Raw genomic sequence first — 19,482 nt, 5'->3', positions numbered from 1 at the left:
TACAAGAACATTCCTAACAAGGGTGTCAGCCTTCAAATGAAATCACATGTGGGTCTCAGACAATGTCTTCTGCCCAGTCCTACTGCATGACCCTTGTTATTTTTTTTCTTGCCCCCCATCTAGGTAATTTTCTGATGTGACGGCTGAGACATGAGATCTTCAGCCTCCAGGCTCTCCAGTTTTTCGTCAAGAGATTCACTATGGAATCGGTGAGTGGTCTCCAGCCCATCCTGTCCAGAAAACCCAACCTTGGAAACATGGAGGCATTCTTTTTGGGGGATAGAAGTGGAAAATTTGATCAAACACAAGCACTAGAATCTGACAGAGTCACGATCAACATGACTATTAGTGGAGATTAGATCTCTGGCATTTGCAGAGCTGTAGACTTTTCGAAGTTTTCTATCACATTATCTACCACCTTTATTCAGAAGGGAAGCTGGTGGGGTGCTGAGAGCAGAAAGAAGTCAGGAATAGCAACACCACAGCACCACCAACAATCATAGGTGCTGTAGGAGTCTACTGTGTATTAGGTTCTTTAGAAACATTATTTCATTCAGTCAGCCCAACAATCCTGCCAGGTAGGAATTACTACATTCACTTTGCAGATAAAGAACCTGCCCAGCTGGATTTGAAGTCAGTTTTCTCTGACTTCAAGACCCCTGCCTTTTCCTCTACGCCATGTTCCCTCTTGGTAGAGGTATGATTTATCCTATTTTGCAGCTAGGTATACAGAGGCCTGGTATAGGGGAACATAATAAAGAGCCTAAAAAGTATGACCTCAGTGGATGGAGGTTTGTGTTAGAGGATGATAAAAATTAGACTGGACAGGAAGAGCCATGAAAAACTAGGTAGAGAAAACTTGTATGGTTCAAGAATCTTAAAGCAGTCAGGGTGACTTGAAGCAGGGTCGACTTGTTGTGGCTGGCGTTCCCAAGAAGGCAGGTTGTTGTGGTGTAAGAGTGTGGTGCTGGAGGGAGTGTTTGTTACTGACTTGCTGTGTGACCTCTGTTTCTTCTGTTTTCTTATCTGTGGGGGCGGGAGGGGTGTTAATAATATTTGTTTTAAACTTTTTGTGCAGATTAGAAAAAAAAGTATACAGTAAAGAGTCTTGCATAAAATAGGCATATAGAGCATTGTAATTGTTTTAATTTTTAGGATGAAAATAGTTTTTAAGGATGATTAGATAAGCAAAAGTGTCCTGAATGGGTGGGAGCAGTGAGAGGCTGGAGGCAGGGAGGCCAACCTATGAGGCTTTTGATATGATCCAGACATGAGGTGATAAGGAACTGTTAACCTCCTTCCAGGGTAAATGAGGCTTTACATGCTTATTTTCATAGTTTGTCTATTACAAGATTACCCCAAATCATGTTTGTTTATTTTTTTAAGTCAAGAGTTCAGCAAAAAGTGGCATTAATTGTGCAAGTTTCTTTATAGGTGATATGAATTATAACTGCAATAACTCAGTACACTATTAAAATTAGGTTTTGCTATGAATTACACACAAGAGCATTGGCTTAAAGAGTATATTTCTCTCTTACCTAAAAGTTTACACACAAGTGGTACAGAGATGCTACAGCAATCTATGAGGACACCCAGGCTTTTTCTCTCTTGTTTCTCTGCCATGTGGGCTTCCATTCCCAAGGTCACCTCATGGTCCATTCTAGCTTCTCTGCTCCAGACATCACATCTGACAGCAGGTAGAGGAGCAAGAAGAAGAAAGGCCCCTTTAAAGAAACTCCTTTAAGGATGCTTCCTGGAAGTTGCACCTGCCACTTCTGCTTACATTCTATTGGCCAGAATTTAGTCCTCTGGCTACACTTACCTGCAAAGAATGTTGGGAAACATAATCTTTATTCTGCAAGGGTATGTGCTTACCAAATTGAGAGCTGTTATTATAGAAGAAGAAAAGAACAGATATTGAAGAACAAATCCTTCTTTGCCGTGCTAATAGTTATCAAAGGATTCTGTTGAAAGGGTAGGCTCTGCAGCCAGACTGCTGCAGTTTGGATCCTGGATCCATGGCTCCAGTTATGTGATCTTGGAAAAGCTATTTAACCTCTGTGCCTCAGTTTCTTCCTATTCTCTCCTGTTTCATACAAACTTATAAGTATTGTTTTGAGCATTAGTTGTTGCCTGGCACACAATAAGTGCTATATGTTTTAGCTGTTATCATTGCCACTACTTCTACTACTGCTACTACTAGTTCTGCTATTACTACTAATGCCTCTATTACCACTATTACTACTTCTGTTATTACCACTGCTGCTGCTTTTACTATTGCTGCTATCACTTCTACTACTATTGCTGTTACTAGTATTGCTTTTACTATTACTTCTGCTACTGCTGGTGCTGTTGCTAACTACTTCCACTTCCATTTCTACTACCATTACTGCCATAGCAATATAGCTTTTAAATCTTATACTCACTGCATGGTAAGTATTATTTTCCCCAATTTGAAGATAAGAGTCAGAAAGGATGGGTAATTTGTCAGATGCTGTGGTTTACCCTTGGGTGAGTAAGGGGATAGTGACTGGAAGGGAGCATGAGGTGGGCTTCTGTGGTTCTCCTAATGTTCTGTTTCTTGTTCTGGGTGCTGGTTTCATGGTGTAAAAATTCCTTGAATGGTACACTTACGACATAGACAATTTTATATATTTATCATATACTTTAATAAAAACGTGTCATGCAGCTGATAAATGGCAGAGCATGAGTGAAACCTACACCTTTGAGTCCAAAGCCCACACTCTTAACTGTAACATAAGGCTAGCACCTTTACTTCTATTGATTGGCTTATTCATTCATTCACCTAACATGTATTGATCAATTGCTCATTGCTTATGTGCCAGGAACTAGGCTAGGATGCTTGGGATACAAGGTGTATGCAGCAGACATGGCCCTGCTCTCATGGGGTTTTCTATCTAGAGGAAAATGAAAGAGGTAAGTACCATTCAGATTAACAATCACCACGTTAGGTTCAGTGTGGAGTGCTCTGGGGCCACAGGAGAGGCACTTAAACTAACCCAGCCACGTAGGCCTATGTCTGGTATAATAACATAGATGTCCACCTCACCCGACTCCTTGGATGGGGGGAAAGTTCCCACATCAGTGGATGAGCTGACCACATGAGGGCTACATCAAGAGATATAAAGCAGTTTCCTCTGTTCCCTGCTAACCAGTACTAAGAAAGAGTCAGCTTTTCTTTACTTATTTGTCACTGTGAGTCTACCTGGTATTCAATGGAGCAGGCAAGTGCTGGGGCTTGTAAGTTCAATAGAAGAGAAGGGGAACCACAGGAGTAGAGACTTTCTACATTTACCAAGACATGGGTACAGAGACCTCTTATTTAAAATAAATGCGTGAGTGAATGAATGAATGAAATCATAACCTGCAACAATGCAGTTGTCATCCCTGGGAAGGCTCAATTCCAGAGGAATAAAGAACAAGATCCATTTCCTTTTTTTAACCCAAATACCTCCGGGAAGGCAGGAGGCACAGCAAACAGAAGCCGAATTGAGTTCTGAGCCCGCTGTAGAAATCGGTTTGTCTTATTTTCAGGGTATTCCTCCATATGTAGAAACGAACTGACCTAAACTTTAGACCCTCCTAAGCCAAGCCCATGAGAAACCTCTATGATTCCCTCTCCCTCTCTTTGCCTTTCCAAATGTCAAGGCAGACACCCTGTCATCATGCTGCCGGCTGTCAGCCTAAATTGAATTTCCCTCAGCCCAGCTGATGTCCCTTTTAGGCCGCAGGGCAGGGGTCAGGAGTGCAGGCTGCACATGCATGGGAAACGTGTCCCCAGAGCTGAACACAGAAGGCTGACCTCTCAACTCTGCATTTCTAACATAGTTGGAAGGGTTGGAAAGCCTTATGATTTCTGGGTGGAAAAGAAAAAGAAATGTGTTTTAGAAAAATAGTAAGCAAGTTCCACGGTGAAAGGCCTTTCAATATAACTGAGGCTGTTTAACATTCAGTGGGTTATTTCACAGCATCAGCCATTCCTGAGTTAGATACTTAAAGGAAGGAAGGTTCTACCTAAATTGAGAGCTGGGAAATTGTGATCCTGGTCTTGTCTCCTCCCTCCCTTCACTCCTACAAAATTTATTAAGCAGCTACTGTGTGTCAGGCCCTATGCTAAATCCTGGGGAAATAAATGAATAAGACTCATTGCAAAGCCTTCTTGGCCTTGTCATTCACTCATTTTTTAAAAATGTATTCTTTTTACAAATATTTATTGAGCAGTTAATTTGCCGAAGTCTTTTAGTGGAGATAAAAGACATGGTTCCTCCTCTTACTGAGTTTGTACTTCTTTTTTTTTTTTATCTGTTGCTCACTCAACAAACACTTCCTTAGCAACTACTATGTGCCAGGGACTGTGCTAGCTGCTGGGATACCAAGGCAAAACATAGCTTCTGCCTTGGTGGAACTAAGAAACTACACAATATTGTATTCCTAGTTTCCTAGGGCAGCCATAACAAAGTGTTTCGTGGCTTAAAACAGCAGGAATGTAGTTTCACAGTTCTGGAGGCTAGAAGTCTGACATCAAGGTGTCAACAGAGTCGTGCTCTCTCTGAAACCTTTAAGGGCGAACTCTTCCTTGCCTCTTCCTAGCTTCTGGTGTTTGCCAGCAATCCTTGACATTCCTGGCTTGCAGCCATATCACTCCAGTCTCTGCGTCTGCAGTCTCCTGGCATTTTCCCTGTGTCTCTCTTCTCCTCTAAAGACACCAAACGTATTGGATTAAGGGACTGTCCTCCATTTTAATTTATATCTTAATTGCATCTGCAAAGAACCTATTTCCAAATAAGGTCACATTCATGGGTACTGAGGGCTAGGACTTCCACATTGTGGTGGTGGGAGAAGACACAGTTCAACCCATTACAAACATATACATAATGACAGAAAGCATCCACACGCCTGGTGCGCGGTGGTCCTGAGTACACTACTGCCTTCCCCTTCTTTCCACTTTATGTCAGCATCTGAAGGGCAGGTGCTCTGAGGGCAGGAAATCTATGTTACTTGGAGTGAGTGCTTCCAGATTTCTTGCCAGGGAAGTGACATATGTTTCCCTTGTGCTTTGGCAGAGATATTCTTGTGCGGTCCCTAATCAATGGGGAAGGCTCTTTCTTGCTATTGTCGTTGGGTTTTGTTTCTTAGGCTGGATGGGGAGGGGGTCATCGTGCTCAGAAAGCCAGCCTCATGGCTGAAACTGAAGTTCCCTCCTGGCTCCACTGTTTGCTGATTGTGTGAGCCTGGATCTGTTTCCTCATCTCTGCCTCCAGGAATCTTATCTGAACCTCCCCCTTAGGGATCTTTGTCAGGACAGGTGGGATCAAATAAAATGTTTGAAAGAGCACCTGGCCCACAGTAAATGTTTGGGCCTGTTGGTGGGGGCTATACCAGGGCACATAACACCTCCCCAGAAGAGCAGCTTGCCTGGCCTGTCTAGCACATTTCCCTCAATAAAGACTCTTGCTCACTGTTTAGCACCATTCACCATCAGAACAATTCCCCATAATTTTCCTAAGGAAAGTTTTTCACAAATATAGAAAACACCCTTCACACAAAGATGTCCATTGCAGCATCATTTAAAATGGTAAACAGTAGCAGACAAGACAAAAACCTGCCCTACAATGAGCTATGCATTAACAAATTAGGGGTGACATGATGAAACACAAATTAAGGTAAAACAGTGAAAAATAATGCAGACATTAAAAAGATGACAATGATCACTTTTTTAAAGTTATAAGAATGATTATGCTATAAGTCATAAAAAAAGAAAGGTTTATTTTTGAGGAAGTGACTTCATTTCTCTGTGCCTCAGCTTTCTCATCTGTAAAATGGAGACAATAACCGTCCTCATACATATTAGCATTGTTTTGAGAATTAAGTGGGATAATACACATGAAACACATGAGCAGCACTCGGCAAATATTAGGTGCTCATTAAATGCTAATTATTATTATCTATCATGTGTTGTAAATCAGGAGGAAGTCCTTCCAGGGGGTTCTGGTGCTCAGCTAGATGGGGAACCATTAGTGAGTTCTGTACGTGGTTCTAAATCAAGAGAATCAAGATGGTCCCTCTGGCTTGGGATTGTCACAGAAGCCTTCTCTACAGAGGTGAGATGACAGGTCAGGCCTTTGACAGTGCCTCCATGTCTCGTCTTTCCATCATCCTCCTGCTCTCAGCACCTGCCTGAGGTGCAGCAGGATACATTCAGAACCAAAGGTTTTCCAAAGCCACTTTCTCAAAGCTCAGAGCCACCAGAACTGATATATTTCCTGTAGTTGGTACTAGTGAATGCTTTCTAATTTTTTTAAAAAGTTTTATTAAAATTTTTTTAACTGTGAGATATACGTAACGTAAAAAGTACCATCTTAACTTTTTGTGTGTGTGTGTGACCGGTAAGGGATCGCAACCCTCGGCACAGTGTGGTCTGCACCACGCTCAGCCAGTGAGCGCACCGGCCATCCCTATACAGGATCCGAACCCGCGGCCTCAGCGCTACCAGCGCCGCACTCTCCCGAGTGAGCCACGGGGCCGGCACATCTTAACTATTTTTAAGTGGCATTAAGTACATTCATACTGTTGTGCAGCCATCACCACCATCCATCTCCAGAACTGTTTTTATCTTGCAAAACTGACCTTCTGTACCTATTAAATAACACCTCCCTATTCCTCCCTCTCCCCAGCCTCTGGCAACCACCATTTTACTTTCTGTCTCTACTTTATACTACTCTTGGTACCTTATGTAAGTGAAATCATACAGTTGTCCTTCGGTTACTAATGTTCACTTAGCATAATATCCTCAAGGTTTATCCCGATGTCTCAGAATGCCTTTCCTTTTTAAGTCTAAATAACATTCTATTGCATGTATATGGCACATTTTGTTTACCCATTCATCTGTGATGGACACTTGAGTACTTCTACATTTTGGCTATTATAAATAATGCTGCTATAATCATGGGTGTACAAATATCTCTTCAAGAGCCTGCTTTTACTTCTTTTGGGTATATACCCAGAAGTGGAGTTGCTGGATCATATAGCAATTCTATTTTTTAATTTTTTGAGGAACCACCATAATGTTTTCCATAGCGGCTGCACCAATTTACATCCCCACCAGTAGTACGCACAGTTCCTATTTCTCCACATCCTCGCCAACACTTGTAATCTTCTGTTTTGATAGTAGCCATCCTAATCCATATGAATGCTTTTAGCAGGGACATTTTGTGTGTCAGCTTCATATTTCACTTATGTTGTGTGGCCCAATTAAACTATTCACAAGCATATATTTAAGCCCTAGGCGCTGGGAATACAGACCGAAATAGTAATGCATGGTTCCTGCTTTCAAGACGCTCAGAGCATATCAGGGGAAATAAATATATAAACAGATAATTTTAGTCCAATATGGTAGGTGTGATACTATATCCTTAGGTAGCATATTATGCCTTGAATACAGTTAAAAAATGGTAGGAGGTATTGACTGACTTTAGTGCCTTGATGTAAAACACATGAGTTATATCATTCAATTGGGCTTAGAGTCCTACAGTGTTTAGTCTGGAAGGGAGTTTTCAGCACTTTCGAATAGTACAATCTACAATGATGGAGATGTTCTGTCTGTGGTGTCCACTAGCCACATGTGCCCATTGGGTACTTAAAATGTGCCTGGTGCAATTGAGAAACCGAATTTTTAAAGTTTATTTAATTTTAATGAATTTATGTTTAAATTGAAATAAGCCATAAGAAGTGGCCACTATGTCGGACAGCGAAGTAATAGGGATCATGTTTACCTGGTTCTCAAACTTGAATATGCATGTGAGTCATTTGGGACCTAGTTAAAAAGCAGATTCCCAGGCCCTCCCTCTGGTGTTTCTGATTCTTTAGGTTGTAGTAAGGTCAAGGAATTTGTATTTTAACAACCACCATAGGTGATTGTGATGCAGTTGCAGTTTGAGAAATGCCATTTTGTGGTTTTTCAAGCTTTTGTATCCTCAGGATAGTTTCTCCAAATGAAGGCTTGAGAGCGTGCTTATATATAGAACAGATGAGAGGAGAGCCATTCTGGGTTAGGTAGGGTTGGGAGCCAGAGCTCCATATGCAGAGGGGGACCACACTGTACCCTCTCCAAGGGGAGGAACTGGGGTTTCCTGTAGCACAGTTTGTACAACCCTGATCCAAAACAACCTTGTTACTTGATTAATCTTAAATCCTGTGAAATCCAAAGCAAGATTTGGTTTTCTAATAACTATAAGCATATCAGAACCAATTTTATTTATTTATTTATTCATTTATTTTTTAAAAGCCAGTCAGATTTAGCAGTGGGGGTTGTATACGAACTTTAGTGACACTAATGTTAATAAGTTAATGATTCGCTACCATCAGATCAACCTCAGAACCCATTTGAAACCAACAATTACCCCTGGAAGTGCAAGTTGCAGCAGAAGCACAATTAGTGCATTAGTCAGCTATTTTTCCCCCTGCAGTGCACATTAACCAGCCATCTTGGCATCCCATGGCAGAATTGCAGAGTAGTGATTAAGAGCACAGGCTTTCTGACCTGATGTGAATGCCGGTTCCACCCTGGCACTTACTAGGTGGTCCTAGGCGAGTTCCTCTTCTGTAAAATGGGTGTAACAATATCTCCCGTGTGAGACAATACATGTAAAACCCAGCACTTGGCAGTTAGCATTAATTTTGGGATTAGGTAGGGTTGGGAGCCAGAGCTTCATTAATTTTTATAACAATAGCATGATACTAAGAGCTAACACTTGCTCAGCATTTAACATGAACCAAACATGTTCTCTCTTCTAAGCACCGGCTATTTATTAACACAGTTAATCCTTACAACAACCTTGAGAGGAGATAGCATTGTTACTTCCATTGTAAAGACAAGCTGAAGCTCATGGAAGTTTGGAAAATTAAGGCCACAGTGCTGGCACATGGCAGAAGTGGAACTCAGTTACCGGAAGTTACTGCAATTTTCACTTTTACTCACTATGTTATTATATTTTCCCCAGGCACTAAGGAAAGCCTTTTAAGATGAGCATCTCCTTATCTGCCTTCTAGCTTTAGCCCTAGTTCTAAATCTCAAAGCTCTAGAGTTAATCTACAAGTCAGCTCAGCCTCCAGGAAGCCTTTGCCCCAGCAGACCACTCCCTCCTTCTAAAATCACTTCTTCTTTTGACTCCCATGACACCAAATGTGCTTGTATTTCTTCTTGTGACTCTGCCCTCTTAGTCTCTCAGTAGGGCACCTATTGTTCCAACCAGCATTTAAATGTTTTTGAAGATGTCTCTATGCTGACTTCTTCCAAATTATATCTCCAGTTGAATCTATCCTCTGAGTTTCAGACTTGATTATGTCAAATGCCTAGTTAATACAGCCCTTTGGAAGTCTAGCAGGCCCCTCAAACTTAGTATGTTCAACATGGATTATTCTCCTGCATGAGGTCGTGCTGTGCCCCTGCTTAAACCCATCTGTGCCCCAATGCTCCCACCTCATTTCCTCAATAGGCTTCAGCATACTGGCCTCCTCTCTGTTCCTCATACTCAGCAAGCTCCGTCCTGTCTCAGGACTCTGCTTCGTGTTGTTTCTCTGCCTGCAGGGCCCCTGTCCCCCAGCTCCCTGTTCTTCATATCCTGGAGTCTCAGCTTAGATACTATTTCTTCAGACAGATCTTTCTCACCACCCCATTCTCTCTCGCGCTCTCTCTCTCTCTCGCTCTCTTTGGCAGGTGGCCAGTGTGGGGGTCTGAACTCTTGACCTTGGTGTTATAACACCATGCTCTAACCAACTAAGCTAACAGGCCAGCCCTTCCCATTCTCTCTGGCTGCTCCCTGGATGCTTTCTTCCAAGCACTTGTAATAATCTGGAATTGTTTATTCCCTTGTGTATGTCTGCTACCCCTACTAGACCAGAAGCTTCCACTGGACCTTGATGGTATGGCTGCTGCTCTGCTAATGTTACTCCAGTGCCTGGTGGGCACATAGTATATGTTCAATAAATACATTTTGTTGTTAAAATCAAACCAGTGGCCCCTACTAATTCAATCACGGACAAAAATTGCCAATTCTAGGCCTGTTACTTGTAGAATCCTCTCATAGGCAAGGCAGTCCTCATATATGTATACAAGTGGTCGCAACTGGATGGGACCTGGGCTTTTCTTATGGGCCTTGGTCTCTGTTTTCACATTTCTCCTTCATGGGTCATCCGAAATGTTAGGACTTACCAAGAGACTCTTAGGGAAAACAGCAGCCTTGGATACCCAGTCCATATTAAAGTTGATTTGATTTTGGTTTAAAATGGAAACTATGAGCTAATGCATTTTACAGATTTGAGTAGAGAACAATTTTCTGTTTAAAAAATAAAAAAGAATGAAATGTGGAACACTTTGGGAGAGTTACTATAGTGCCACAAGCTCCCGAAAGAGGTTCTCTGCAGATATTTGGGGTTTGGTGCTCATAAACAACAACACAGGCTTTCCTGAGAACTGATGATCATGGCAACAATGATATTGCTTCCTAAGTGGAAATGTGCTTGACAAGCTGAAGTGTAGAGTGACTGTTTTTGGCTGAGCCACAAAACTGAAAATGGAGGTTTACAAAGTTACTGCAGACAGGTCATTAACACGACTGGCTGTGGTGAGCTCCGCCACACCCCTTCACCGCTTCTGCCTTTTCATCAGCAGCAGGATAATTGACTGTTAGACTCTGGAGTCACAGACTGTGGCTGAAGTAAGAACACTTCTAGCTGCTTCTGCAGGGTGAGGTACAGTTGTCAGAAGTTCCCAAGTAGTGTGAGTTTGGTAAGGAGATTAGGAATGGAGTTTTCACTAGATTTTGTGTCTACGGTGTTCCATAGTCTTCAGCCCTGTGCTGGCAGGTCTGTCGGCCGAGGCTACTATCTGAGTCCCCTTGTACCCTTCTCCATTCTCCTAAGGACAGGCTGTGGTAGCTGTAGAAGAGGTCAAAAGGGAATATGTTACAGTTTGAGTTGAGGGTGATAGAAACCCAGCCCAGCATTAAAAGGATTGAATGCATTAAATCCTGGCTGAAGCATTAAAAGGATTTACTTGCTTATACAAGAGGGGGGCCCAGGGGTAAAACCTGGCCCCAGGAATCACTGGAGTCAAAGATTTGGTCTCTCTTTTTCTCTGCATTGCCACTGAATCTTTTTCCCCCTTTGTCTCAGCCGGCTTTATTCTCAGCTTCCCCATATTTTGGCTTCCAGAAGCATCTGTGCTGCAGCCACCAGTTTAACAACCTTAACAGATAAAGAACTTTTCTTCCTAGAAGTTCTTGCAAAATCTCTGAGTTGATTCCCTTTGGTCCAGTTTGAGTCACATGCCCAGCCCTGTACCAATCACTGTGGACAAGGCATGGAATATTCTGATTGGCCAGGCCCATGTCACCTGACCATCTCCAGAGCTGGGGGAGAGGTTGAAGGTCAGCACCATAGGAACCAAAGGAAGGGTGGCTTCCCCAATGGGAACTTGCAATGCAGTTTCCAGAAGAAGGGGTACTGGGTGTTGGGGGAGCAAAAACACAACGCCTACTTCACTAACCAAGTGACTGGAAGCAGGGGGGCCAGTGGCTCAAGTTCCAGTCAACTTCTGTACTTCTGTATGGGGGTGTTCTAGGCTCTGCTCTGAGAGTGATGTCAGCACCACAGCAGAATAGGAAGCTCCTGACTCTCCCTCCACCCCCAGACGCACCAAATAAACATCTGTTCACGGATCAGTTCCCTCGGAAAGTCAGGGACCAGTTGAGAGACCCCTACCCACTGGACGACTGAGAAAACATCCACATTGAACGGGTAGGAAAAGCTGAGGCACACTCAGGCACAGACCCCACCCCGGACACTGCCTATAACATTGAGAAAGGAGTCCCCAACACCCAGCACCTCCCTGTGGAGGGGTGGCTTTGGACCTCACACATACCACCCTAACTCTAAGGTTCCCCATGGCTTGGCTCTTAATTCACCAGCTCTGGGAGGTGAGTAGGCATGTGCGAGTATCTCAAGAGTCTCTGCTCTGCTTTGGGTCTTTTAAATGAACCTCAAACACACTTCCATTAGCCAGCAATGTCCCTGCTCACCTCTGGGATTGCTCCAGGTGGTATTTGTGTGGAAGGACGCAGCTGATGTTCCCCATCCCCTACCTGCAACTCCTTTGTTCAGCTCATCTCCTTGGGTCAAAAACAGATTTGGATATCCAATTCTTACCTTTAACCACCAGCCTCTTCTGAAATGTGTGTCTGGGTCTCTGCTCCCTCATGTCAGGCACCCTGTCCGTGAGAGCAGCTTCCTCCCGGTGGCAGGAGTTTGATGGGCTGAGCAGCAGATTTAAGGGTCAGGAGGCAGGTGGAAGCAGGAGCAGATCGGAAAGCATCAAGGGCTGCAGGGGGAGGCTGGAAACACTGAGGAGGCCGTTCCTGTGGCTCCTTGTCCTCGGAGAAAGGTAAACCCCTCAGCCCCCACGGTCTGGCCTGCCTCTCCCTCACTGTGGCCTACCATTACCTCTCTTTGTCTGCACTTCAGCCATACTAGAATTCCGTTGGTTCCTTAAAGAATTGTTCTCTCCTTTCCTGGGGCTTTTCCGGATGCTTCTTCTTGGTAAGAACATGCTCAGTGGCTAGCTTCTTCACTGAATGCACCTCCATAGAGCCTTGTTCAACTCCCCGTGGTGTGTGTATGTGTGTGTGTGTCTGTGTGTGTCTGTGTCTCACCATCTTATTTTTGTTCATGTTCAGTCTCTGCCTTTCTCACTAGATTATAACCCTGGAAGGATGGGGATCATTGCAGTCTTGTTTACTACTATGCATGGATTCCAGGACAGTGCCTAGTACTTAGTAAGAACTCAATAAATGTTTGTTGGATGAATGAATGATCAGGAATGAGGAGCCATTGAGGGATGTGAAATGTGAGAGGGTGACCTGCCCAGGCTTCCCCGGATGATAAGAGGCACCACCCTCTCTGAAGCTCACATCTTCTGATTCCCAATGTCCCACTTTCTCCCCCTGCCTAGTAAAGGGGCTCTTTGAGTAGGAGGAGAGGGAAGGTGACATGCATAACACAGAATGAATGTTTGTCTGCTGACCAGGTCGTAAATTATATAGCAAAGTCGACAGCTTTGATGTTGCACCTGAAAAGATGTAATTGCCCTTTCCTTTGACAGGGCTGTCTTATGCATGGAGAGGAAAGTAGTTTGTGTATTTATTTTAATCAGCGAAGACCTTTTCTGCTGGTAACTTGAGGTCATTTTATCTCACCTCAGAGTGCCCCATCTGGTTTGAGGCTCTGATCACCCTTGGATTGCTGTGATCTCATTTGGTTGTAAAGAGTACCTAGAGCCCAGCAAGTATGGGACATTGACTTACCACATCATTAGCACATCTAATCTTCAAGGCCTCTGGCTTCCCCCACTCAGGGGTTCAAATAAGAGTTTAGTGAATGTGACCTGTGTCTCAAAGGCCAGGTGACCAGCTCAGGAAAGGAGCCAGGAGGCCTGGATCCTCCTTGTGGCACCCTGACTGCTGGGGAGATCTGGGCAAGTCCTTTTACCTCTCTGGTAGAAATGGGGTGATACTATTCTGTATCATTCAGGCACCTTCAGTGGCAAGTGGCAGAAAAAGAAAAGTCCAAAGCTAGTGCTGGCTTTAGGCCCTCCTGGATTTAGGGATGCCACTGGGGTTGCCGGGCCTGTCCTTCCTTCTGTTGTAATACTACATACATAAACATTATGAAGCTCCCCTGTCTAACATCTCCATGCTGTGTGACCTTGAACAAGCTACTAACCCCTGTGAGCTTCTGCTTCCTCCTCTGGGGATAATAATAGATCTCACACAGGGCTGCAGTGAGAATGAAACCACCTAGTTCATAACAGTGTTTAGCACTGTGCCTGGCACATAGTTGGTCCTCTGGGCTCTGCCGTCCTCTCTGCTGGCTTCATTCTCAAGTAGGCTTTCTCCCCTTGTTGGCCACTAGTGTTTCAGGGCTTTCAGCCTCCTAGTTACCAATCCACTGTAAAGAGTTTCTATTTCCCAGGAAAGATCTGGAATATGCACGAGTCTCAAGCTCACTAGGTGCAGGTATATAGGCTACCAGCCAGGAAACACTCCTCCCAGGGGCTGGTGTGGCATCTGGCTGGTCCCAAGTGCCTGCAGCTGCCACACCCAGAGGGACAGTTGAATCAGCAGCTGAGTCAGTGAGAGCAGAGCTGCCCTGATGCGCACTGTCCTCTGGTGTGAGTCTGGCAGTGGGGCCCAGGGAGTGCCTCACAGCAAGAATTGGAGGGGGCGGTGTCCAGCATATACAGCAGAGTATTTATGAGTACGACGACTTTTTTTCTGACACCACTTCTGACCCCACATGTGTGAGGTTTTTCTACACCAAGCAATACTCCAATTTTTCTATACTAACTAGGTGTCCAACAATCAATTTAATGCTGACATTAACCGTGCAGAGTTGGCACAGACCCCACAGATTAAGGGCTCAGTCTCACAAGACAGCCCCTAACCAATTCAGGGGTTTCCACAACCCCTTTCTCAGGTTTGATAGTTTGCTAGAACAACTCTCAGAACTCAGGAAAGCACTTGACTTACTATTACTGGTTTATTATAAAGGGGACAACTTAGGAGCAGTCAAATGCAAGCGATGCATGGGGCAAAGTAAGGGGGAGGGGTGGTGGTGCAGTTTCCATGCCCTCTCTAGACATGCCACCTTCCCACCACACCACTGTGCTCACCAACCTGGAAGCTCCTGATCCCCGTTCCCTAGAGTTTAGAGGTTTTTATGGAGGTTTCATTATGTAGGCATGATTGATTAAATCAGTGGCCATTGGAGATTGAAGTCCATCTCCTGCCCCTCTTCCTTCCACAGAGGTCTTTCTGGCTACCATTCTGAAGCTATTTAGTGTCCCATGAGTCATCTCATTAGCATACAAAAAACATTCTTATCACTCAGGAGATTGCAAGGGTTTTTAGGAGCTCTGTGCCAGGAAGCAGGGACAAAGACCAAATATATATTTTTATTATATCACAATGGGGCATAATATTAACGAGATCAGGTGAGAAAACACGTGGAGAGACGTGACTGGTAAGTTGCCTGGATCGTGGCATGTTAAATGTTGCTGTGTTTATTGGATGGAAGAGGCAGGGAGGTGACAGATCTTGCTGTATAGAACAGAGGCTGTGCATCCATTCATTCAACACATGCAAAACACCTACTGTGTGCTCATGTTGTGCCCAGGACAGGGCCAACATTGCAGCCAGACTGAACCTTCTCAGCATCAAACCTGTTCGTGTCCACTGCTAGTTTAGAAGCTCCTCCCTAGCTTTTACAGTAAAGACCCAACTCTTTGGCATTACATCCAATGCCTTCCCTGGCTGCCTCTGCCTAGCCCTCTGACCACAGCTCTCATCACACCCTGCATGTGTCCTTTGCTCTCACTGCACTGAACTGTTTGCACCACCCCATATCTGATGTGTGCGTCAGGCCTCCATGCACTTGCATCTGCTGTGGCTTCTGCCTGGAACACTCTTTGCCAGCCATCCTGCAAGCTAACTTCTTCTCCAGGGGCAGCCGAGCATCACCTCCTCTGTGCAGCACTTCCCAATTCCTTCTTTGCTATTGCCCTGTCCCTTCCTCTATGTCCCTGTACCTGTTCCCCCCAGCACTTCAGTCATTCAATGGATATGTATTGGGTGCACATTCTGTTGAAGGAACTACACAGTTAACTCTAAGAATCCCTGCCATCAGCACTGATAAAGTGCCTGATGTGCTGCTAAATACCCTACTTGTATTATCTCATTTAATCCACCCTATTAAGTAGGCACTACTATTAACCTATTTTTCAGAGGTGCAAACAGGATTAAAGAGGTTACCAAGATAGTAAGTAGTAGAGCCAGGATGCACAACCCAAGCTATCAGACTCCAGAGCTCTTGTACCTTGCTGGGAAACAATATTGTCTTTTATTGTTCTGCATTATACTGTAATTGTCTGTTTACATGGCTGCCTCCCCGTATCAGTTCGGTTCCCAACAGGAAACAGATGGCATACTTGAAATAGGATAAACTAAGGAGAGTTTAATACAGGAGAAGTATGGGCAGGGGGTAGGGAAACCATCAGGGATAGTGGGCCACCCCAGGTTCCTTTGAAGGCCTGAAGGGGTGAGGAGGGGATGCCTCTGGGAAGTGGGAGCCAGAGAGACTGTGTGGAGAGGGCCGTAGACAGCAACTGAGAGAGCTAGAGCCTGGAGAGAAGGGGAACACCCCCTCCCCAAATGTTCTTCCTCCAGTTGCATTTTAGCACATCCCATTGCCTAAACCCACCCGCAAGGAGCCCCAAGATGTGTCAAGGGAAGGTCAGGCCCCTGGTGTCCAGAGCAGGGCAGGGAAGGGTACAGAGAGGGGCTGGCAGGTCACCTGCACACTCTGTAATTGACATAGGCTTCCCCAGAGCTGTGGCTCTGCCTTGCTCCCATTTACACCTGTAGCACCTTGCAGAGGTCAGCAGACAGGAGGTGCTGTCAGTATGTGTCGAATGAGTATAACGAGGGACTGATCTTTAGTAAAAAGACTCCTTCTTCAGTGTCTGCTTGTTGATCATGCATGGGCTCAGGAATTCTAAGTGTACATATGTGTGTGTGTGTGTGAAGTTTGTGATGGGGAAGATGATGGCAAAGTCCCTTTAATGCCAAGACAGTCTGATTCTTTTCAGTGGTTCTCAAAAAACTTTTTACACCATTTGCACTATGTCAACTTGGATGTAAAAGTGGAAAAAAGACTTTTTAAAAAAATGTTAAGCAGCAAATTAAATGCCACACTGGTCTCACACTGGTGTGTAGCCACGATCACTGAGATAATTGGGACTTGTTCGGCAGCCTTTGCCTGAATTCCTTAGATAAGGGAAGAAAAAGCAGCCCTAATGTGGAGCCCAGGGGGGCCTGGCTATGTGGACCCAGTGGGACACGCTGGCCCTCAGGGCGGAGTGCCCAGCCAAGCCCAGCCTTGCAGCCACGTCTTCACACCTCATGATTAGGAGGCTCTCTCTGTGCCTGCAAATTGAAATCATCTGAAGAAGAGCTCCCCGCCAGAGAGAGAAAAACAACCTGAATTACTGTAGTATGTGTGTCTGGGATTCCACATTTGCTGGATTGAAGGACCGGAAAGGAAAACCATAATTCCAAATAGATTATAATTTCTTTTTTTCTATTTGCATGTGGTGTGTGAACGTGCGTTTGTGTCTCTGAAGAGGTGGTGGTCAGGGGTAGATTATCTCCCCCTCCAAGGACTTCAGATAAGTGTGTCTTCCTGCTTGCTTGGTTCTCGGGCATGGCAGCAAAGGTGAAGCTGTAGACAAATGATGTGGAAAGACAGTGCTGGCTTTGAAGTCACGCAGACCTACTTGTTCAGACATGGGCAAAGTATTTAACCTCTCTATGCCTCAATTTCCTCATCTGTAAAGTGGGGACCATCTTACATAACTCAGGATTGTGTAAGAATTGGAGATATAACAGAGGTAAAGCTCTGAGTAATGGTAGGTGGGCAGTAATAGGAGCTTCCTGCCTTTGCCCTTCATTTCTTGCTGGTGGGACTCCACTTGCCTACGCTTTCTAGTGCACCTTTCAAAACCTACTCCTGTGAAACGGAGTCCTTCCTTCCTTCCTTCCTTCCGTCCCTCCCTCCCACTCTTTCTTTCTCTTTTCTTCCTCCTCCACACTCTCCCACCCCCACCTCCAGTCAGACCCCCCCTGGGGCCTCTCTCCCTAGCCAGTTCTTCAGGGTCTCCCTCTCCATGGTCCATTCCTGGAGTAGCCAATAGAGTATTCACCAGGGAGGGTGCATTGTGGCATGAAGATTGTAGAATACAACGGTTAGAGCCCTGAGACCAAAAGCAAGTCAATAACCGTAAATCATCACTGATATTGGCCTAGGTTCTTTCTGCCTGTCGCTCTCCAAGTGCCCACCAGGGAAGGCAGCTGTCTAAGGAGACCATAGCTAAGACCAGCAATATGGAGCAGTTTGGAAACAGCAGTAAACATGGAAGTGGGGGAGGTAAGGCAGCTGATAATGGGTTCAGTTAGTCGAAGATCTGAAGGCTGACTCTGCAGATCCCTGTAGGGGGGCCTCCACATTTTGCCTTGAAGATCGCCCTGGATGCCTTGTGGATGGGGACTCTGTGAACCTTAAGGGAAAAATCATTGTAGCTCTCTTATTCTCTCTGTATGAAAAGAAGCCAAGCACCTCTCATGGAAGCCAGGCACTGTGGTACAGGTTAGGATTCAGGCTCGGGTCAGCCTGGCTTTAACGTTTGTGCTGCTTTCCCATCAGGAACCAAATGATGATGAAGCCAATTCACTGAGTGGGGCAAAATAAGATAGCCATCCTAGACCAGAAGCTTGACTCTCACCAAATGCGTTCTTGCATTCTGAAGAGGACACTGCATTGTGTGGGAACATGATTCCAAAACTTGCAGTTTTAGGGATGGTAATAGAATGATCTGGATTTTAAACACTAGAACCCAAAACTTTTGCCCAGATCAAATTCATTACACATCCATGGTGAGTCAATGTATCCTGTCTGGTGGCTATGATGTGGTTGAAAGAGAAGTGAACTTGGAGTCAGAACTGGGTCATATAAAAACACAAGCGCTTAGTAGCTACGTGGTGGTGGGTAGGTTTCTTAACTTCCATAATATTATTCTGTCTGGGTTGTGTTGAGGATGAAATGAGATAAATATCTGAAAGCACCAAGTCCCTTGCCTGCTAAGTATAAGTGCTAACCATATTAATTTCCTTCCTATTTTAATCTCTTTAGCTTTTCCTTACATAAGACCAGTTGATATTAGTCTGCCTCTGTTATGAATATACGAATGTGTTGCAGTCAACCTTGGCAGAGGTCTGAAAGCTCAAGGGACAGAGGTACCATAGGGTTCCTGAATATGGGACCATTTTCTAGCTGGGGGAGTTGACCCCTTTTGAGAATCAAAGAATGTGAAAGGGGGTCTGGGCCGGATCTTCTCTCTGTGTGTGTGGGTATGTATGCATTTATACTTTACTTTATATTTCAGATATAGGGTAGATTACATTATAAAATATATAAACCAATGGAAAGATATATATATAAATATATATATAAAATGCATAAAATTCAGGATCACAGGTCATGTGGAATATAAAGACTAGGGGTGGGAGTATAGCTGTGTCCACACAATGTCTTATAGAATTTTACTTTGAAACTGCAGATTTTTTGCTGAGCTTATATATATATATTATTATACATAATACTAATATGAACATTATTATATGTGTCTTTTGGTGAGCATATGTACATATTTCTGTTTGGTATATACCTAGGAGTGAAATTGCTGGCAAAATTACCCTTTGATTTTGACTGACATCATGAGACAAATACAATAATTATAATAATAGTTTCATGGAAAGCTGTGAAGATTCACACACATAGTAAAATCTCAGATAT

The 19,482-nt window shown here is 44.3% G+C and overlaps 1 protein-coding gene across 4 annotated transcripts in view; it reads left to right on the top strand.

Moving 5' to 3' along the window:
• ASAP1 (ArfGAP with SH3 domain, ankyrin repeat and PH domain 1) overlaps nucleotides 1–19,482 on the top strand; it is a 365,857-nt gene that overhangs the window by 37,107 nt on the left and 309,268 nt on the right. For all 4 annotated transcript variants that reach the window (XM_063079233.1, XM_063079232.1, XM_063079231.1 and 1 more), the window contains exon 2: nucleotides 124–209. In XM_063079233.1, coding sequence (XP_062935303.1) covers nucleotides 151–209 — 59 coding nt within the window. In that variant the 5' untranslated portion in view covers nucleotides 124–150. The remainder of the gene's footprint in view (nucleotides 1–123; nucleotides 210–19,482) is intronic.

Source organism: Cynocephalus volans, chromosome 15 (genome assembly GCF_027409185.1).
Source record: "Cynocephalus volans isolate mCynVol1 chromosome 15, mCynVol1.pri, whole genome shotgun sequence".
NCBI classification, from domain to species: domain Eukaryota; kingdom Metazoa; phylum Chordata; class Mammalia; order Dermoptera; family Cynocephalidae; genus Cynocephalus; species Cynocephalus volans.
This window is presented reverse-complemented; position numbering and strand designations above follow the sequence as displayed.